Genomic DNA, 13,879 nt, shown 5'->3' with positions numbered 1-13,879 from the left:
GAAGCATTTCATTTCGGCACCGTAGTTAGGCTTTGGTTTGTTTTCTTGTAAGGCAAAATGGGCGGGTGTATGGTTTGGGACGCGGTAGGAGGTGGAGGGGTAGACACGGTGATGACGGCCGACGATATAGCATCAAAGAGAACGGAGGCGGCCGAAAGGCAAAACCCGGAGAAAAAAAGGAAGGAAATAACTCCCTAGCTCGCACAAAAAGAGTCATCTGCATATTTCGCGAATGAAAATTTGCATCCGGCCGGCAAGAAAGGCGCCTGCCCTGACTGCCGAAAAGCCAGAACGACAGGCAGGTTCGGAAGCAGCGGCGAAGCCGCTACATCGGGGGAACAAAAAAAGAAGGGGGGGGGGGGACAGCGGAACAATGTAATAACCGCTAGAGATGGAAGCACACAACGCTGGAGAGAGCCCGCGAAACGAGCTTGCTCCTATACGGGTATGCAAGGGCGAGCTTTTTATTTTCTTATTTTGCATTCGCTCGTCATTTGATGATCATTACAACTTCGACAGCGGGGGTGAGGTTGATGCGTCTTGTCCGCGCGTAATCGGCAGACCCGCCTGGCGCATTCCGTCCCCCGCATCGGAGGAGGACGACTCGGAAGAGCAAAATCAATTTGGTAACGAGTGCAGCGCTATATGCCATGAGGTTTAGTACTGAGGACTGAGCAGCGGCACTCGTCTGAACTCACACGAGGAGGAGTTGCGTGTGATTGAGAGAGAGAGAGAGGAAGAAGAGGTAGAGAGGAGTTGTACGAGAGCGAGAGACGGAGAGACAATGAAAATACAGAAGCCTCGGTTCGCCGGCTGCGCAGCCAATTTCCCGAGGGACTGACCGACCCGCGGCCGCTCCTATAGTGGAGTTAGCGCGGCGCGGGGACCGAATTTGCATGAGGACCGGCGAAATAAAACAGGCTAACTAAAACCTGCGCGGGCGCGAGTACGCCGTGTCGCTCGCGCCGTCTGTTGCTGCTGCTGGCGCGAGGGCGATAAGCGGGCCGGATTGGCGCGGCGCCGATAATGAATGGCGGCTGCGCGCACCGTTTCCGTCGGGACGTCGCACGGGCGCGCGCAAACAAACAAGCGAAGCACTGCGTCGGCGATCCGTGGTGACGCGGTGAAATAGCGCCCGCTAATGGTGCGCGAGAGTGCGAGTGCGTGGGTCACGCGTGGAGTGTGTGCTTATGACGGCGGTGTGTATGGCCGCTCGGGCGAGCAGTTTCGATATCGCCGCGGCGTGTGGTGCGGGGCCGGACAAACGCGCGGTGGAAGTAAATCTAAACTGGAACGCATTTCGGAGAACGCTCGTGAAAGGGCGATGAATATCATCTGTATGGGGGGCTTCGTGGCGCTGCTCGGAGATTTGCGTATGAATGACGGCTGCACTTGAACTGTTTGGTACTTTCTGTTCTTTTACAGTCAGAGCAAGAAAACGTAATGCAAAGTAAAAGAAAAAAACGGAAACATGGTTTGCCTGTCTTTTTTTTACGTCTGCTTTCGCGCTGCTTCTTGCCGTGTTGTGCTATTTAGGACGCTGACGCAGAACGATCTAAATGCAATGTAAGCACGTTTCAAGCCTGCGCCTCTGCAGCAAGCGAGCATCAGTATAGGCTATAATGTGTACCAAATTCATTACATTCTTGCTGAACATCTGAGGTGAAACGACATGCATTAACATATGTCAACTGCGAGAGCGTTGAGAAACCATTTAGCACACGAAATTGCTTAAGGTAAGCGTAAGTGCATGTGTTCACGCGGAACATCTAAGACGCGCAGAGTGCGTCCTCTTGCCCGACGCAATAGAGAATATATAAATTTTTCGTTTTTAACGTTTTCGTTTTTATCGCACGCGCACCTCTCTGTTTCACTTAAAGTGCGTCGGAAGTACGTGTTCTGTTCCGACTCAATCTACGGCAACTTCGTTCTGGTTCCATTCGGAGAACAGGTCCGGTCCTGGGTGCTTTGTCCTGGGATTCGGCTCTGCTTGCTAACGTATGTCGGCAAAATAAACGGAACTCACTCAGGCACACTCACAAAATATATTTGCTGCTTATGTTCTCCGTTACTCGGGCTCGGACACGCCAGAATTCTACTCAGCTCAGGTTTTGGCTGCTCTGCAATACAGAATAGTCCACCTTTACCAGTAAACAATCTACTACACCTTAGCAGACGCCGTCATAGTTAATGAGATCAAGGCGTCATCACCACTCATATTTCATTTTTGCGTCTTTCCTGGCATAGCGAGCCTCCTTTGGAGGTAAGAGTGAAATGTTTTTGAATAATGTAAGCATAATTTATTAATACAGTTCGTCCTATCTTTCGCTTCTATGTCTCTTCAAGGTTCACAATGTGGATTTCTTCTTGGGCACATAGGCTCTTTCTCGGCGCTAATTCTTTCTTTTCGCTCCTTTATTTCTTTACACAGTATAGCAGGGAATCAAACAGTATATTTGCATGTATAGCCTCCTTGCCTCTATACTGCCCTCATTGTTTCTGTATAAAATGCCCAACGATGTGCCAGAACGCGCAACGAGGTCACGCAAATTGGCAGGATACGCACTGGATCACGCGTGCAATCTCCTATTACGATCTCGTGTATTCGCCTCATTCTAACTCTTTCTCGGCCCCGCATAGAAAATACAATAAGCGAACGGCTTCAGACAAGGTGCAGTTTTGAATAATATGCATATATGGTCAAAAATATTTCTTCGCCTTTTCTTTTTCAGCATATTTGCTGATTTCATAGCGGTGCTTCGCAGCGAGAAATTGCAACGTGTTGCCAGAGATTTGGGGACTACATCCCTCCAAAGGCTGGTAACTTCACCTTCACATAGAACAAGCCAATGAGCTGGAAAAATGAAGCAGCAATATAAACCGGCAAGTAAATGAATTCCGGAGTTTCACGTGCCAAAAACTACGATTGGATTATGAGGCTCGCCGTAGTGGGGGACTTCGGATCAATTTTGACTATCAGGGAATCTTTAACATGCCCCCAATGCACTGGACACGAGCGCTTTTGCATTTCGCCCCCGTCGAAATGCGGCTACCGTGGCAGCGGGATTCGATCCCGCGACCTGGTGCTTAGTAGGGCACCACCATAGCCGCTAAGCCAGCGCGACGGGTACAGGCCGGTAATTGACGTCGATGCTCGGTGATATAACAGTATTTCAGTGATATAACAGGATTTGATCACAAGACGATTAAACTGTTCTATATTAAAGTAAGATGAGATAGGCTGCGTGCAAGAACGAAGACAGCTGTATACGCGTGGTGGCCAGGTACCCTTCATTTGCGCTTGCTTCCATTATCCTCAGATTCTGGTCACATAGCTGCTTTACTAATGGCTTAGTGTAGCGCAGAGCTTGAACAAAGGACAAGGGAAAGGCAACACGGATATATGCCCTTATTCGTGTTGCTCGTCCCATGTCCTTTGTTCAATCTGTGCGCTGCACTCATTCAATGGAGCACAAACTAACCAGAACCTGCGTGTTGCATTAGTAAGACGATCCTTTCAATTTCTTTTAACGACCTGCTCCCCTCGACAATACAGCTTACACTGTTTGCGTATATCGGTGATAAGAACTACTGGTCACAGACTTGGAAATGTATATGTTATCACGAACGTAATAACGTAAATGGTCTTCAGGAGGTAAATAATGAGAGTATTAGGTGATCTAATTATAGTACTCACCGATGATAATAAGCCTGGCAACCGTTGTGCTCCGGAAGAGCTTTCCGGTGAGCCTGTGCTTGGCTTGGCAGTAGTATTTGCGGTGGCTGTCCGAGGTCGGGTCCACCTTGCGGACGTGCAGCTCCCCGGATGAGAACACCGTGAAGCGACCACCTACAGAAGAGAAAGTGAAAAAAAAATTAAATTATGGAGTTTTACGTGCCAAAACCACTTTCTGATTATGCGGCACGCCGTAGTGAAGAACTCCGGAAATTTCGACCACCTGCGGATCTTTAACGTGCCCCTAAATCTAAGTACACGGGTGCTTTGGCATTTCGCCCCCATCGAAATGCGGCCGCCATGGCCGGGATTCGATCCCGCGACCTCATGCTCAGCAGCCCAACACCACAGCCACTGAGCAACCACGGCGGGTAAAAGAGAAAGTGACGCAATCGTGAGTTACAAAAGCGAAATCTATATGAAATCAACGTCAGTGCGGCAGGAGGTGCATAGATTAGGCTTTACTGCTCGAAGAGGGATTGGTCTAGAGCCAGTTTCACTGGCAGCTGCTTAAGAATAATTGGTTGAGAGCCATGCTTGACTGAAAGTTACCCTATGCAAAAACAGCAACGAAAAAGGGAGAAAAGCAAGCGGTGGATGAAAACACTTGTTGTCTTGTTAGTCGGTCGATCAAGCAATGCTAACCTGCTGAAAAGAATCGCATGCTCTATAATCTGTATTTCCATATTCCCATATGGACATATTGGGTGTTTCAGCGAACATTTTCAAATTTATTTTTAATTTGCCTGTGGCAGATAGCATAATTCTAGTCCATGAGCTGCTGTACTCGAAGAGGTGGACATGCGCAAAGAATTGGAATTCATAATTTACTAAGTAAAGAAAAATCACAAATTTTGTTTTTAATTAATTACCTTATGGCACATACTTCAATTTACAAATTCTAGCCGGGTGGTTCGCAAGGCGGATCCACTTGCAACGAATTCACAGAATGAGACCAATTTCTAGATATTACCTGCGAGGGCATGAACAAAGGCCGGGTAATAGCCTTCTGTGTTTCCATCCTCACTGCACCAGTGCGCTTGCAGTTTCGTTGATTTCGAGAAATCTCCGTTAACTCCCGAACTTTACAAATAAATACACTGGTGTTCCGTTACTATCATGCTTCAATGCATCAAACGACATTTGTTAAGAAAGTAAGTGGAACTGCAGTGCATTTTTTACCGTAAGTTTGACGGCGCATATATCGTAAATGGTGTCATCCACACAATTCTTTTAAAGTGGATATGCCTTGCAGCCTCACTCGCTAGAATTAATAAATTGCAATATGTGTCATAAGGTCATTAGACAAAAACTCAATTAGTGCATGTTTGGTAATTAGTTGATTATGCATTTCCATTTTTTTGTGCAAGTAATGTCCGCCTCTTCGAGTAGAGCAGCTAATGGACTAGAACTGTGCCATGTGGCACAGGCCATTTAAAAAAATTTTTAATGTGTTCGCGGAAACACCCTATATAGGTGTGCAATATACAAACGCATATGTTCCGATATATCCCATAGGATTATCAAATATGGGTGTTAAGGAGCATATCTTTCTTGTTCCAATATATATGCATTTCTGGGTTCTACAGAGCGATATCCGAGTCACGGAATAGTAGCATGTGTTTAACAACACCCAGTCTTGGCCGTCATGATGTATGCTGAGAGTACTGGTGAGTACGTCTGTTCTTGCTTTAACCAAAAAATAGTGCACAGTGTCATGTCACCAAACTGCAGCCAAACATTGGTTTAGCGAGCAGCAGTTGACAATGCGAAGCTTTGGGAACTAAGGTGTTCGCTTAGTCTATGGTTCGCATTAACTAAAAGCATTGGTTGGCCTGCCGAAAAAGAAAGGTATAATCTGTGGAGATCGAGCCGAGTTATTGTCGGAACTCCCTAACCTTCCCGTGCCATTAGTCGACACCGTATGCTTGTAATCTTTTACATTCAAAGTAGATATACACAGCAGCTCCCGCGGTTCTCTCCCAGAGCTTCCTTCCAACGAAAAGCAACATTCCCGGGCTTTTCCATCAGATAACCCAGAAGGGGTAATGAATGGTGATGAGATCACGTAAATTGCGAGCCTTGGAAACGGCACCTGCAGTGATTCGAGGCCAGGCAGCTAGTGGGCGTCTTAAGCGTCGCGCAGCTCAAGGAGCGGCGAGCACTTAGGCGAAGCGAAGAACAGAGAAACCCATTAGGCCAGACGCCGCCATCAAGCGTGCTTCAAAAGCGATTACGCCATCGCGTGCACGTGTGTTCGCACCATTGCCCCGAGGCACCGGCAGCTATTGTGTGGAAGGCCTCCGCATTAGGCGAGTCGAGACTGCGGTTAATGCATCACTTTACAAGACGAGCGAGCGCCGAATGCTGACGAGGAAAGAAAGACGGCTCTATGGAGCAGGCAGTGCGTGTCTAATTGTTGAGCAGTTAGACATTCAGATTGTCGAGCGTTGAAGTGGTAACGTAGCCGAATGTTTCGAAAATAGCACTTTTTTGTTCTCGAAAGAAACCATTAGGGTCTCTCGAAGAAACCCGAGAGCTCTGACGCCTTGGAGGTGCTATGACGAGCGTCGCGCTGTTTTTATTGTTAGTTTGCGGAATAGCAAAGCATGGTTATCGAGCGTCTCTCTCATCAGCGTGCCTTCTATACGTGCAACAATGAAGGTACCGACACCTACGATTTATTAATTACCAACTTAGAGAATGACCAACACAGAGTTTCCTTTATGTCCATCACAAATAGTGCGAGGGCAGTTGCGGATTCTTCGAACCCCCTTTCCGGCGCTTGTACTGGAAAAGAGCGCTATCACAGCGTACCTTCATTCGTTTAGAACCTTAATTACTAGTACATGCTTTACTGCACTGTTGCCGGCTGATTGATACAGTTAACGGCCCTGTTGACGCCAACTGTGCGTGGGCACCATGGTGGAGCAACAGCACGCTATAACACGCACCACCTTGTTGGAAATGGTGACGGTTGCCGCAAAGGGGCAACAGTATGTTAAGGCATTATTTGTGTCCCTCCTCGAGATAAGCTCACACGCTCAGGTTCTCTATCTCAGGGTGGACATGGCGACGCTAACAAAGAAGACATCCCAGTGGTCTTTAGAGGCCCGTTGAAGCAACTCGCTTCGTCACTGGCAAAGCTAGGACGTGCCTGTGTGTACTATGACGAGTCTGCGATAAACAACAAGAAAAAAAAAGAAAAGAAGGAAAATATACCGATGCATCTTTCTTGACTGTTGAACGCATGGTCTTGTTTCATTTTTTCATACAGTGAGATCGTTTACAATGACCCCACTAGTGGATCGCATAACGTTCTATGCCTGAGAACATGCGCACTTTTTCTTTAAAAAAGGGTTGATGCAAAGGATTTTAGCGCTAACATGGCGGCCAGTCTGAGTGAATAATGTTCAGGAATTTCTTTCCCTTAATTGCACAAAAACAATTGCAGTGATTTTTCGCTAGAATATCTTCATGTTACAAAATTTTCGTTTTGCCATCTAACAAAACCTGTTGTGCTAATCAAACGAGAGAACGTATGCTTTTGAAATATCCACATTCTTGTTATGAAGTTAATTATAATGAAACACTTTTAGTGTGTTCGAGTACCAAAAATATTAAGCTTTTGGGACATGCCTTGTAGCGGTTGTCCTCTTGTGCGAACACTGGCCGAGAAACTCGGGCGTCTTTTCTCCTGCGTAACCTCGACGAATCTGAAGCAAGCTCTCCCGGACAACATCCCATAAAATCTACCTTCAGCAGAAAAATCTAGCCTCCACAGAGTTGAAACTAAGTGGCGTGAAATGTATGATTCACTGTATAGCCGTGATAGAAAATGGCGGCTTCACCTTTTCACTGAAGAACCTTAAAGAACGGGAGCACGGGAGCCAACAGAAATATCGAAACAAGATATACAAAATATGTAACAGAAAAACAGCTTGATAATAGCACTGGCCGAGAAATTGAGAGATGGTGGGCTCTAGTATCAAAAACGCCACTTTCCAGCACAGAGATTTTCAGTGCGACAGCTGAACGGATGACGTAGAAGAAGAGAAAAGAAAACGGTTAAAATAAAAAAAACGCGAAATATGGGCAAATAAGGAAGGAAGTGCAATGCCAAGCTCACCATGACGCAGTGCGAGGACGGCAAAGCCGGTCGGCAAAGCTGTTGCCGGTTGCGAAGAGAAGACCAACGTTCGGCCGCTGGAGCGCACTCACAGAGCGCCTCGGCGAACGAGCAAGAAGCGAAGAAAGCGCGCGTAAGACGCAATGTATAAGAGGACCTAGGAATACCATTGCTATACTTCCTTCCATTCCAGCAGCTCTTATTTCTCGGCCGCTGTCGTCGTCCTCTTGCACCCATCTCGGGAAAAATCTCGGCGGACGTCGCTATGTACGGCAGGGCGCTGCCAAGATCCAACACGGAATAAAATTTTCCGGATTTTCCGTCGCTATATGGCGTGCGTACGCTTGGAGCGGGGACATTGATCATACTCAGCGGGGAGACGTCTCGCCCTAGCGTTCTTTTTTTGCTCCTTTTCTTTTTTCAACAAAACTGCGCTTTCCTCATTTCCTATAGAGTCTATTTGCGATACAAGAATTCGGCGCCTTTTTCTTTTTTATTTTGCTTTTCGTTGCGTTCATCCGATACGCGTTTCTTTTAGCTTACTTGCACTGCTTTATTCAGGCCCTGCCCAGCAGGCGCAGTTCTGCGGGAACAAACATGACGCGAAATTCAGGGAGTCGTACGCACTTGTCGCTGCGATGCGGCCCATCGACATGTTCTGTCGCTACGTATTGTCAATGCGCATTTGATATACAGCTGTCGACGTGGTTAGAGAGAGAGAGAGAGAGAGAGAGAGAGAGAGAGAGAGAGAGAGAGAGAGCTTTTTAGTGAATCCTCGTGGGGGTTTCTGGCGGCTTGCCTAGTCTGCTACTGCGTACTGGTGTGATCAGAAATGAAATGATATGCGCGCTGCGCATCACAGATACACAACTTACACACCACAATACTGGGCAAAGTGAACTACCTAATTAGCCCCAGTGTTTCTAAGGAAGGTTAGCCACTTGCGGCTACTATATGGCCAACCAAAAACCATCGTATTTGTCGACGAGATACTGAGATCGTGTGTCCTAGTCGTGTTTTTGCCACATGCCTTCTCGCAGTTACGTTACAGTGATTCTATGAGAGGGTAAATTGTCGCGAGGCATGCAAAGGGGGTGGTGATTATGCGCTTAACACAGAATCAGTTTTCATGACGCTGTTTTCTATCGACTACCCTGAAACCAATCCAATAATAGCTAACCTGCCACTACACTACACATAGAGCAGGGCGTACGGTATTGTGATGTGTTTTGGCGTGAGCAAACAGGTTGTCAAAACATATGAATAACTTTGAAAGGTGACAATGTGTACACGAGGGGGACTCGTTGTCCAACTCGCAGCATCTTTGCACAAGCCGTATATGGTACCTCGGCCACGTGTTTGAGACGTCTCGCAGTTTCTCTACTTCTCGCCTATCTCGCTACGCACTAAGGAAAATAGCGCCTATTGAGAGCAGCATTCCGGGCCAAGTTGGTAATCCACTATTCAAGAATTATTGCGCAACAAAAAAGACACGGAAATGGGAGACGAAGAACACACACCATGCGATTGGTGTGTGTTCTTATTCTCTTCCGTCCGTGTCTTTTTTGTCGCGCAATAATATTCGGGGAAAATAGCACCCTTAAGGGAGTTTTCTCGTCTCTATAAACCACCCCCTTAAGCTTATAAAAAATGGTGTTAGGGGAACTAATACACCCATTTGAACGGGTGATGTTTTTGTAATTTTACCCTTTTTTCTAATATCTATGTTGCCCAAATGTACACTGTGTTTAGCTTTTACAGCGCTTTCTTTTATTCTAGCACTACCTTATCCTTTCGGACGTTCGCTGAAGTAATTGCGAAGTGTGTTTCGCGACAATTATAAAATTATAAAAATTTACAAAATTTTATAAAAAGATTTATGTCAAGAAAAAATGCCGTGTAGCTCAGATTCAAACTGAGGACCAAACGATTGCCAGGCCGAAGCGTTATCACTTCACCACAACCTTTTTATTTTGTTGCGTCATTGGGATGATTGTAAACCACATCATGACAAATTCATATGTTCACAGCTGTCTCATAAATCATATGCCACATAAATTGATTAAGAAATTATTTTTCAGACGTCTTAATAACTACTTACCAAAGTTTAAGTTGCTAAAAGACAATCAATTTGGTGTCCGGCCTGGTAGTTCTACTAATCTTGCTGTGCTGTTTACATAAAAAAAAATTATAGATTAGGGGAACTTAGTCGGATCTGTTTTTTTAGACTTCAATAACGCTTATGGCACGGTTAACCAACAAGTCTTGTTTAATAAACTTGAGTCTTATGGTATAACCGCTCCTTCACTAAGAAACCGGTCATACACAGTACATGTAGCAAGTACTTTCTCTGTAAAAAAAAAAATTGTATTAACCAGGGTGTACCACAGGAATGACTCCTAGGTCCTTTACTTTTCGTTGTATATATTAATGATGTTCCGGATTCTCTTAGCTCCTTCAACTGCGTTCATTGTGATTTATATGCAGATTACACAACCATATCTTCTTCTAATAAATCTGTGGCTGCTCTTACTTCAAAGTTAAATATTGCATCAAAAAGTAACATTGTGAAATGGTCACAACAGGCCAGGCCGGACAGGCCGCCATTGGAATATGAACCTGCAACGTTTAACGCTAGAACATTATCTAGTGAGGCGAGTCTAGCAGTGCTATTGGAGGAATTAGAAGGCAGTAAATGGGATATAATAGGGCTTAGTGAAGTTAGAAGGCCAAAAGAAGCATATACAGTGATAAAAAGCGGGCACGTCCTGTGCTACCGGGGCTTAGCGGAGAGAAGAGCACTAGGAGTAGGATTCCTGATTAATAAGAATATAGCTGGTAACATACAGGAATTCTATAGCATTAAGGAGAGGGTGGCAGGTCTTGTTGTGAAACTTAAGAAGAGGTACAAAATGAAGATTGTACAGGTCTACGCCCCTACATCCAGTCATGATGACCAGGAAGTCGAAAGCTTCTATGAAGACGTGGAATCGGCGATGGGTAGAGTGAAAACTAAATACACTATACTAATGGGCGACTTTAATGCCAAGGTAGGCAAGAAGCAGGCAGGAGACAAGGCAGTGGGGGAATATGGCGTAGCAACAATTACTTAGTTCTTAATCCTCTAAAAACTGAATTTACGTTGCTTAAAAGGGCTCAGAGGCTATTAACTGTTATTCCTGAAGTGAAGCTTGGAATTCATTCAATTCCCGTTTGCAACGATGTTACTTTTCTTGGCATACATCTTGACCCTAACCTTACATTTTCCTGTCCCTTTCGAAATCTCAAGCAGAAGAGTGCGTTCAGTATCCGTACATTAATCAAAGCTCGCCTTTGTTTTTTCTCGTGAGACTCTGCGGGCGCTGTATTTTGCTTTCATTCATAGACACAGTAATTACGGTATTGTTTCATGGGGCAACACATACGCTTGTCACTTATCATCAATTCAACATATCCAAAATCAGTCAATACGCATTATCACTTCTAGCTCCATGTAATCCGATGCCTCTGCGTTACTTCGCGTGTAAAATATCTTGCTTGTCAATAATTTGTTCCAGTTCAGCATACTCGTCTTTGTCCACAAGTTGCTCCATAACAACCTTACGTTTCCGTTCATTGCAGCTGACCTTTTGCAGAATAAAAATGTAACAAGATTTGCGGCTAACAACAATTTCTTGTTACCCATGGTTCATACCAATTACGACAAAAGAAAAAAAAAACATCTGTGTTCATTGCAATTTTTCTTTGCAATGAATTACCGTTAACTATAATACACTGTACTTCTCTTGAAACCTTTAAAAATTACTTCAAGTGTCATTTCCAGCTATAGCTACCCTACAATCCTGGAGGTGTTTCTTAGACTTCTGCCTCCTATTTCACTTCTTGTGTTTCATCCATGCTTTTTCCCGGCTTTCTTTTATGCCGTGCTTTATCGTGTTGGTTTGTTTTTAAATGAAATGTATTATAATGTATTTAATCTGTCGATGTTATTTGATGATAACGCTGATTTTCGGTGCATAGGCAGCACCGCTGTTATTAACCGAAGGTCGCACTACAGCTCTTTCACTTTGGGACCTTCGAATAATGCCGCAGTGAGTCGTTTCATCCGTTTTTGATGTTGAACATACGCGACCAAATCGATGACATTATCTATGGATGAGCGCCCACGCCGGAAGCCAGCCATAGCATCTGGGTACACGTTGTAACTTTCCAGGTACCATTCCAGGCGCGTCAAAATCATTCGTTCGATTATTTTCCCTATGCAGCTGGCCAGAGCGATGGGGCGGTACGATGACAAGTTTAACGGTGATTTACCAGGTTTGAGAAGTGGAACCAAGCGGCTGCATTTCCATTCACGTGGAACCAAACCGTTGCGGCATTATTCCTTGACATAAAAGGCGCCTATGACAATGTAGCACATTATGCCATTATAGAGGCTCTGATTAAAGCAGGAATCGGTGGCCGCACTTTTCAGTGGCTGTGCAGTTATTTGACTGACAGGCATTTCTTCGTGATGACCGAGGAAGGCGCCACGACTCAACACCAAACGTTCTGTGGAGTACCGCAAGGCGGAGTGTTGAGCCCGACGCTATTCAACCTAGTGCTCGTTGGCCTAGTCAGATGCTTGCCCAACACAGTTCAAGTATCAATGTATGCCGACGACATCTGCATTTGGGCGTCTGCTGTAACACGACTGCAGGTACGAACACGGCTACAAAAGGCAGCTACCTTAACATCACTGTACTTGCGAAAACAGAACTTAGAGCTGTCTTCAGAGAAATGCTGCCTTGTTACTTTCACTCGGAAGGCAATGAAGCGTTATTCTGTAAGTGTCAACGGACAAGCAGTTGCAAATGCACGTAAACACCGCTTTTTAGGGGTAATTATCGACCGCGACCTATCATGCAGCCCGCACGTTTCATACCTAAAGAAGAGGTTGCTGACAATAATACATCTCCTCAAGTTTCTCGGCGGAAAGTCATGGGGCACATCGGTGCGATCAATGCTGCAGCTTTATAACGCCTTGTTCCTCGGCTTCGCAAGATACAGCCTCCCTGTGCTTGGAAACACCTGCAAAACAAACCTGCGTGTACTCCAGGGACTACAAGCTCAAGCCCTAAGGACGTGTCTCGGCCTTCCGAGGTGTGCGTCTACAGCGGCAACGATTGTCATAGCTCGAGATCACCCAATAACAACGTACTTGGTAACCGACGCTCTCAGAGCGCATATTCGCCACGTTGCCCGACTACCTTCTCACCACCTTGCCGCTCTACCCGCAGAAAGGCCACACGCAGCTATCAGTCGTATGATTGTTGCCAATCGCACCTCATTGCCAATGAACTACATGCCTGCAGCAAGACCATCCACACCTTTATGGTGCCTGCACAGACCTGAAGTACGCCTAACCATCCCAGGAATCACTAAAAAGGCTAACATGCCGTCGTTTGCCCTGAAGCAGGCCACATTACAACTTATACATGAGGTGCACAGCGGCCGCGTACACGTTCACATCGATGGCTCAGTCACATCTGCAAGTTCAGCTGCTGCTGTGGTGATACCAACAAGATCCATTGAAATACAGCTAAAAACGTCGCATGTATCATCAACGACAGCTGCTGAACTGGTAGCCTTGCGTGCGGCTCTCCATTTCATTCTGGAGGAACCACCGCATGCATGGTCAGTCTTCTGTGATTCCAAGGCAGCCCTACAGAGTGTACTCTCAGCACTGCGCCATGGATCACATGAACAGCTCGTCGCAGAGATCAGAGAAGTACACCATCGCATAGTTGACGAAGGACACGACATCATATATCAGTGGTTGCCTAGTCACTGTGGCATACACGGCAATGATCGAGCAGACGCAGCTGCCCGATCTGCCCATGACGGCGTCAGGTGCGTTGCCATTCCTCTTTCGAGAGCCGACGCAGCGAAAAAACTTGCCGTACTGGCAAACGACCTGACATTAGCTCAGTGGAATTCATCCGATTTCACAAGTGCACGACTTCATACCCTGG

General features: G+C 45.9%; 1 protein-coding gene across 1 annotated transcript in view; it reads right to left on the bottom strand.

The window, feature by feature from the left end:
• Positions 1 to 13,879, bottom strand: part of LOC135905555 (cell adhesion molecule Dscam1-like) — a 537,047-nt gene that overhangs the window by 129,054 nt on the left and 394,114 nt on the right. The window contains exon 5 of the mRNA XM_070536452.1: positions 3,698 to 3,850. Within this exon, the coding sequence (XP_070392553.1) occupies positions 3,698 to 3,850 (153 nt within the window). The remainder of the gene's footprint in view (positions 1 to 3,697; positions 3,851 to 13,879) is intronic.

This window comes from Dermacentor albipictus, chromosome 3 (genome assembly GCF_038994185.2).
Source record: "Dermacentor albipictus isolate Rhodes 1998 colony chromosome 3, USDA_Dalb.pri_finalv2, whole genome shotgun sequence".
Classification (NCBI taxonomy): Eukaryota; Metazoa; Arthropoda; class Arachnida; order Ixodida; family Ixodidae; genus Dermacentor; species Dermacentor albipictus.
Note: the sequence above shows the minus strand (reverse complement) of the source record. Positions and strands in the feature narration are given on the sequence as shown.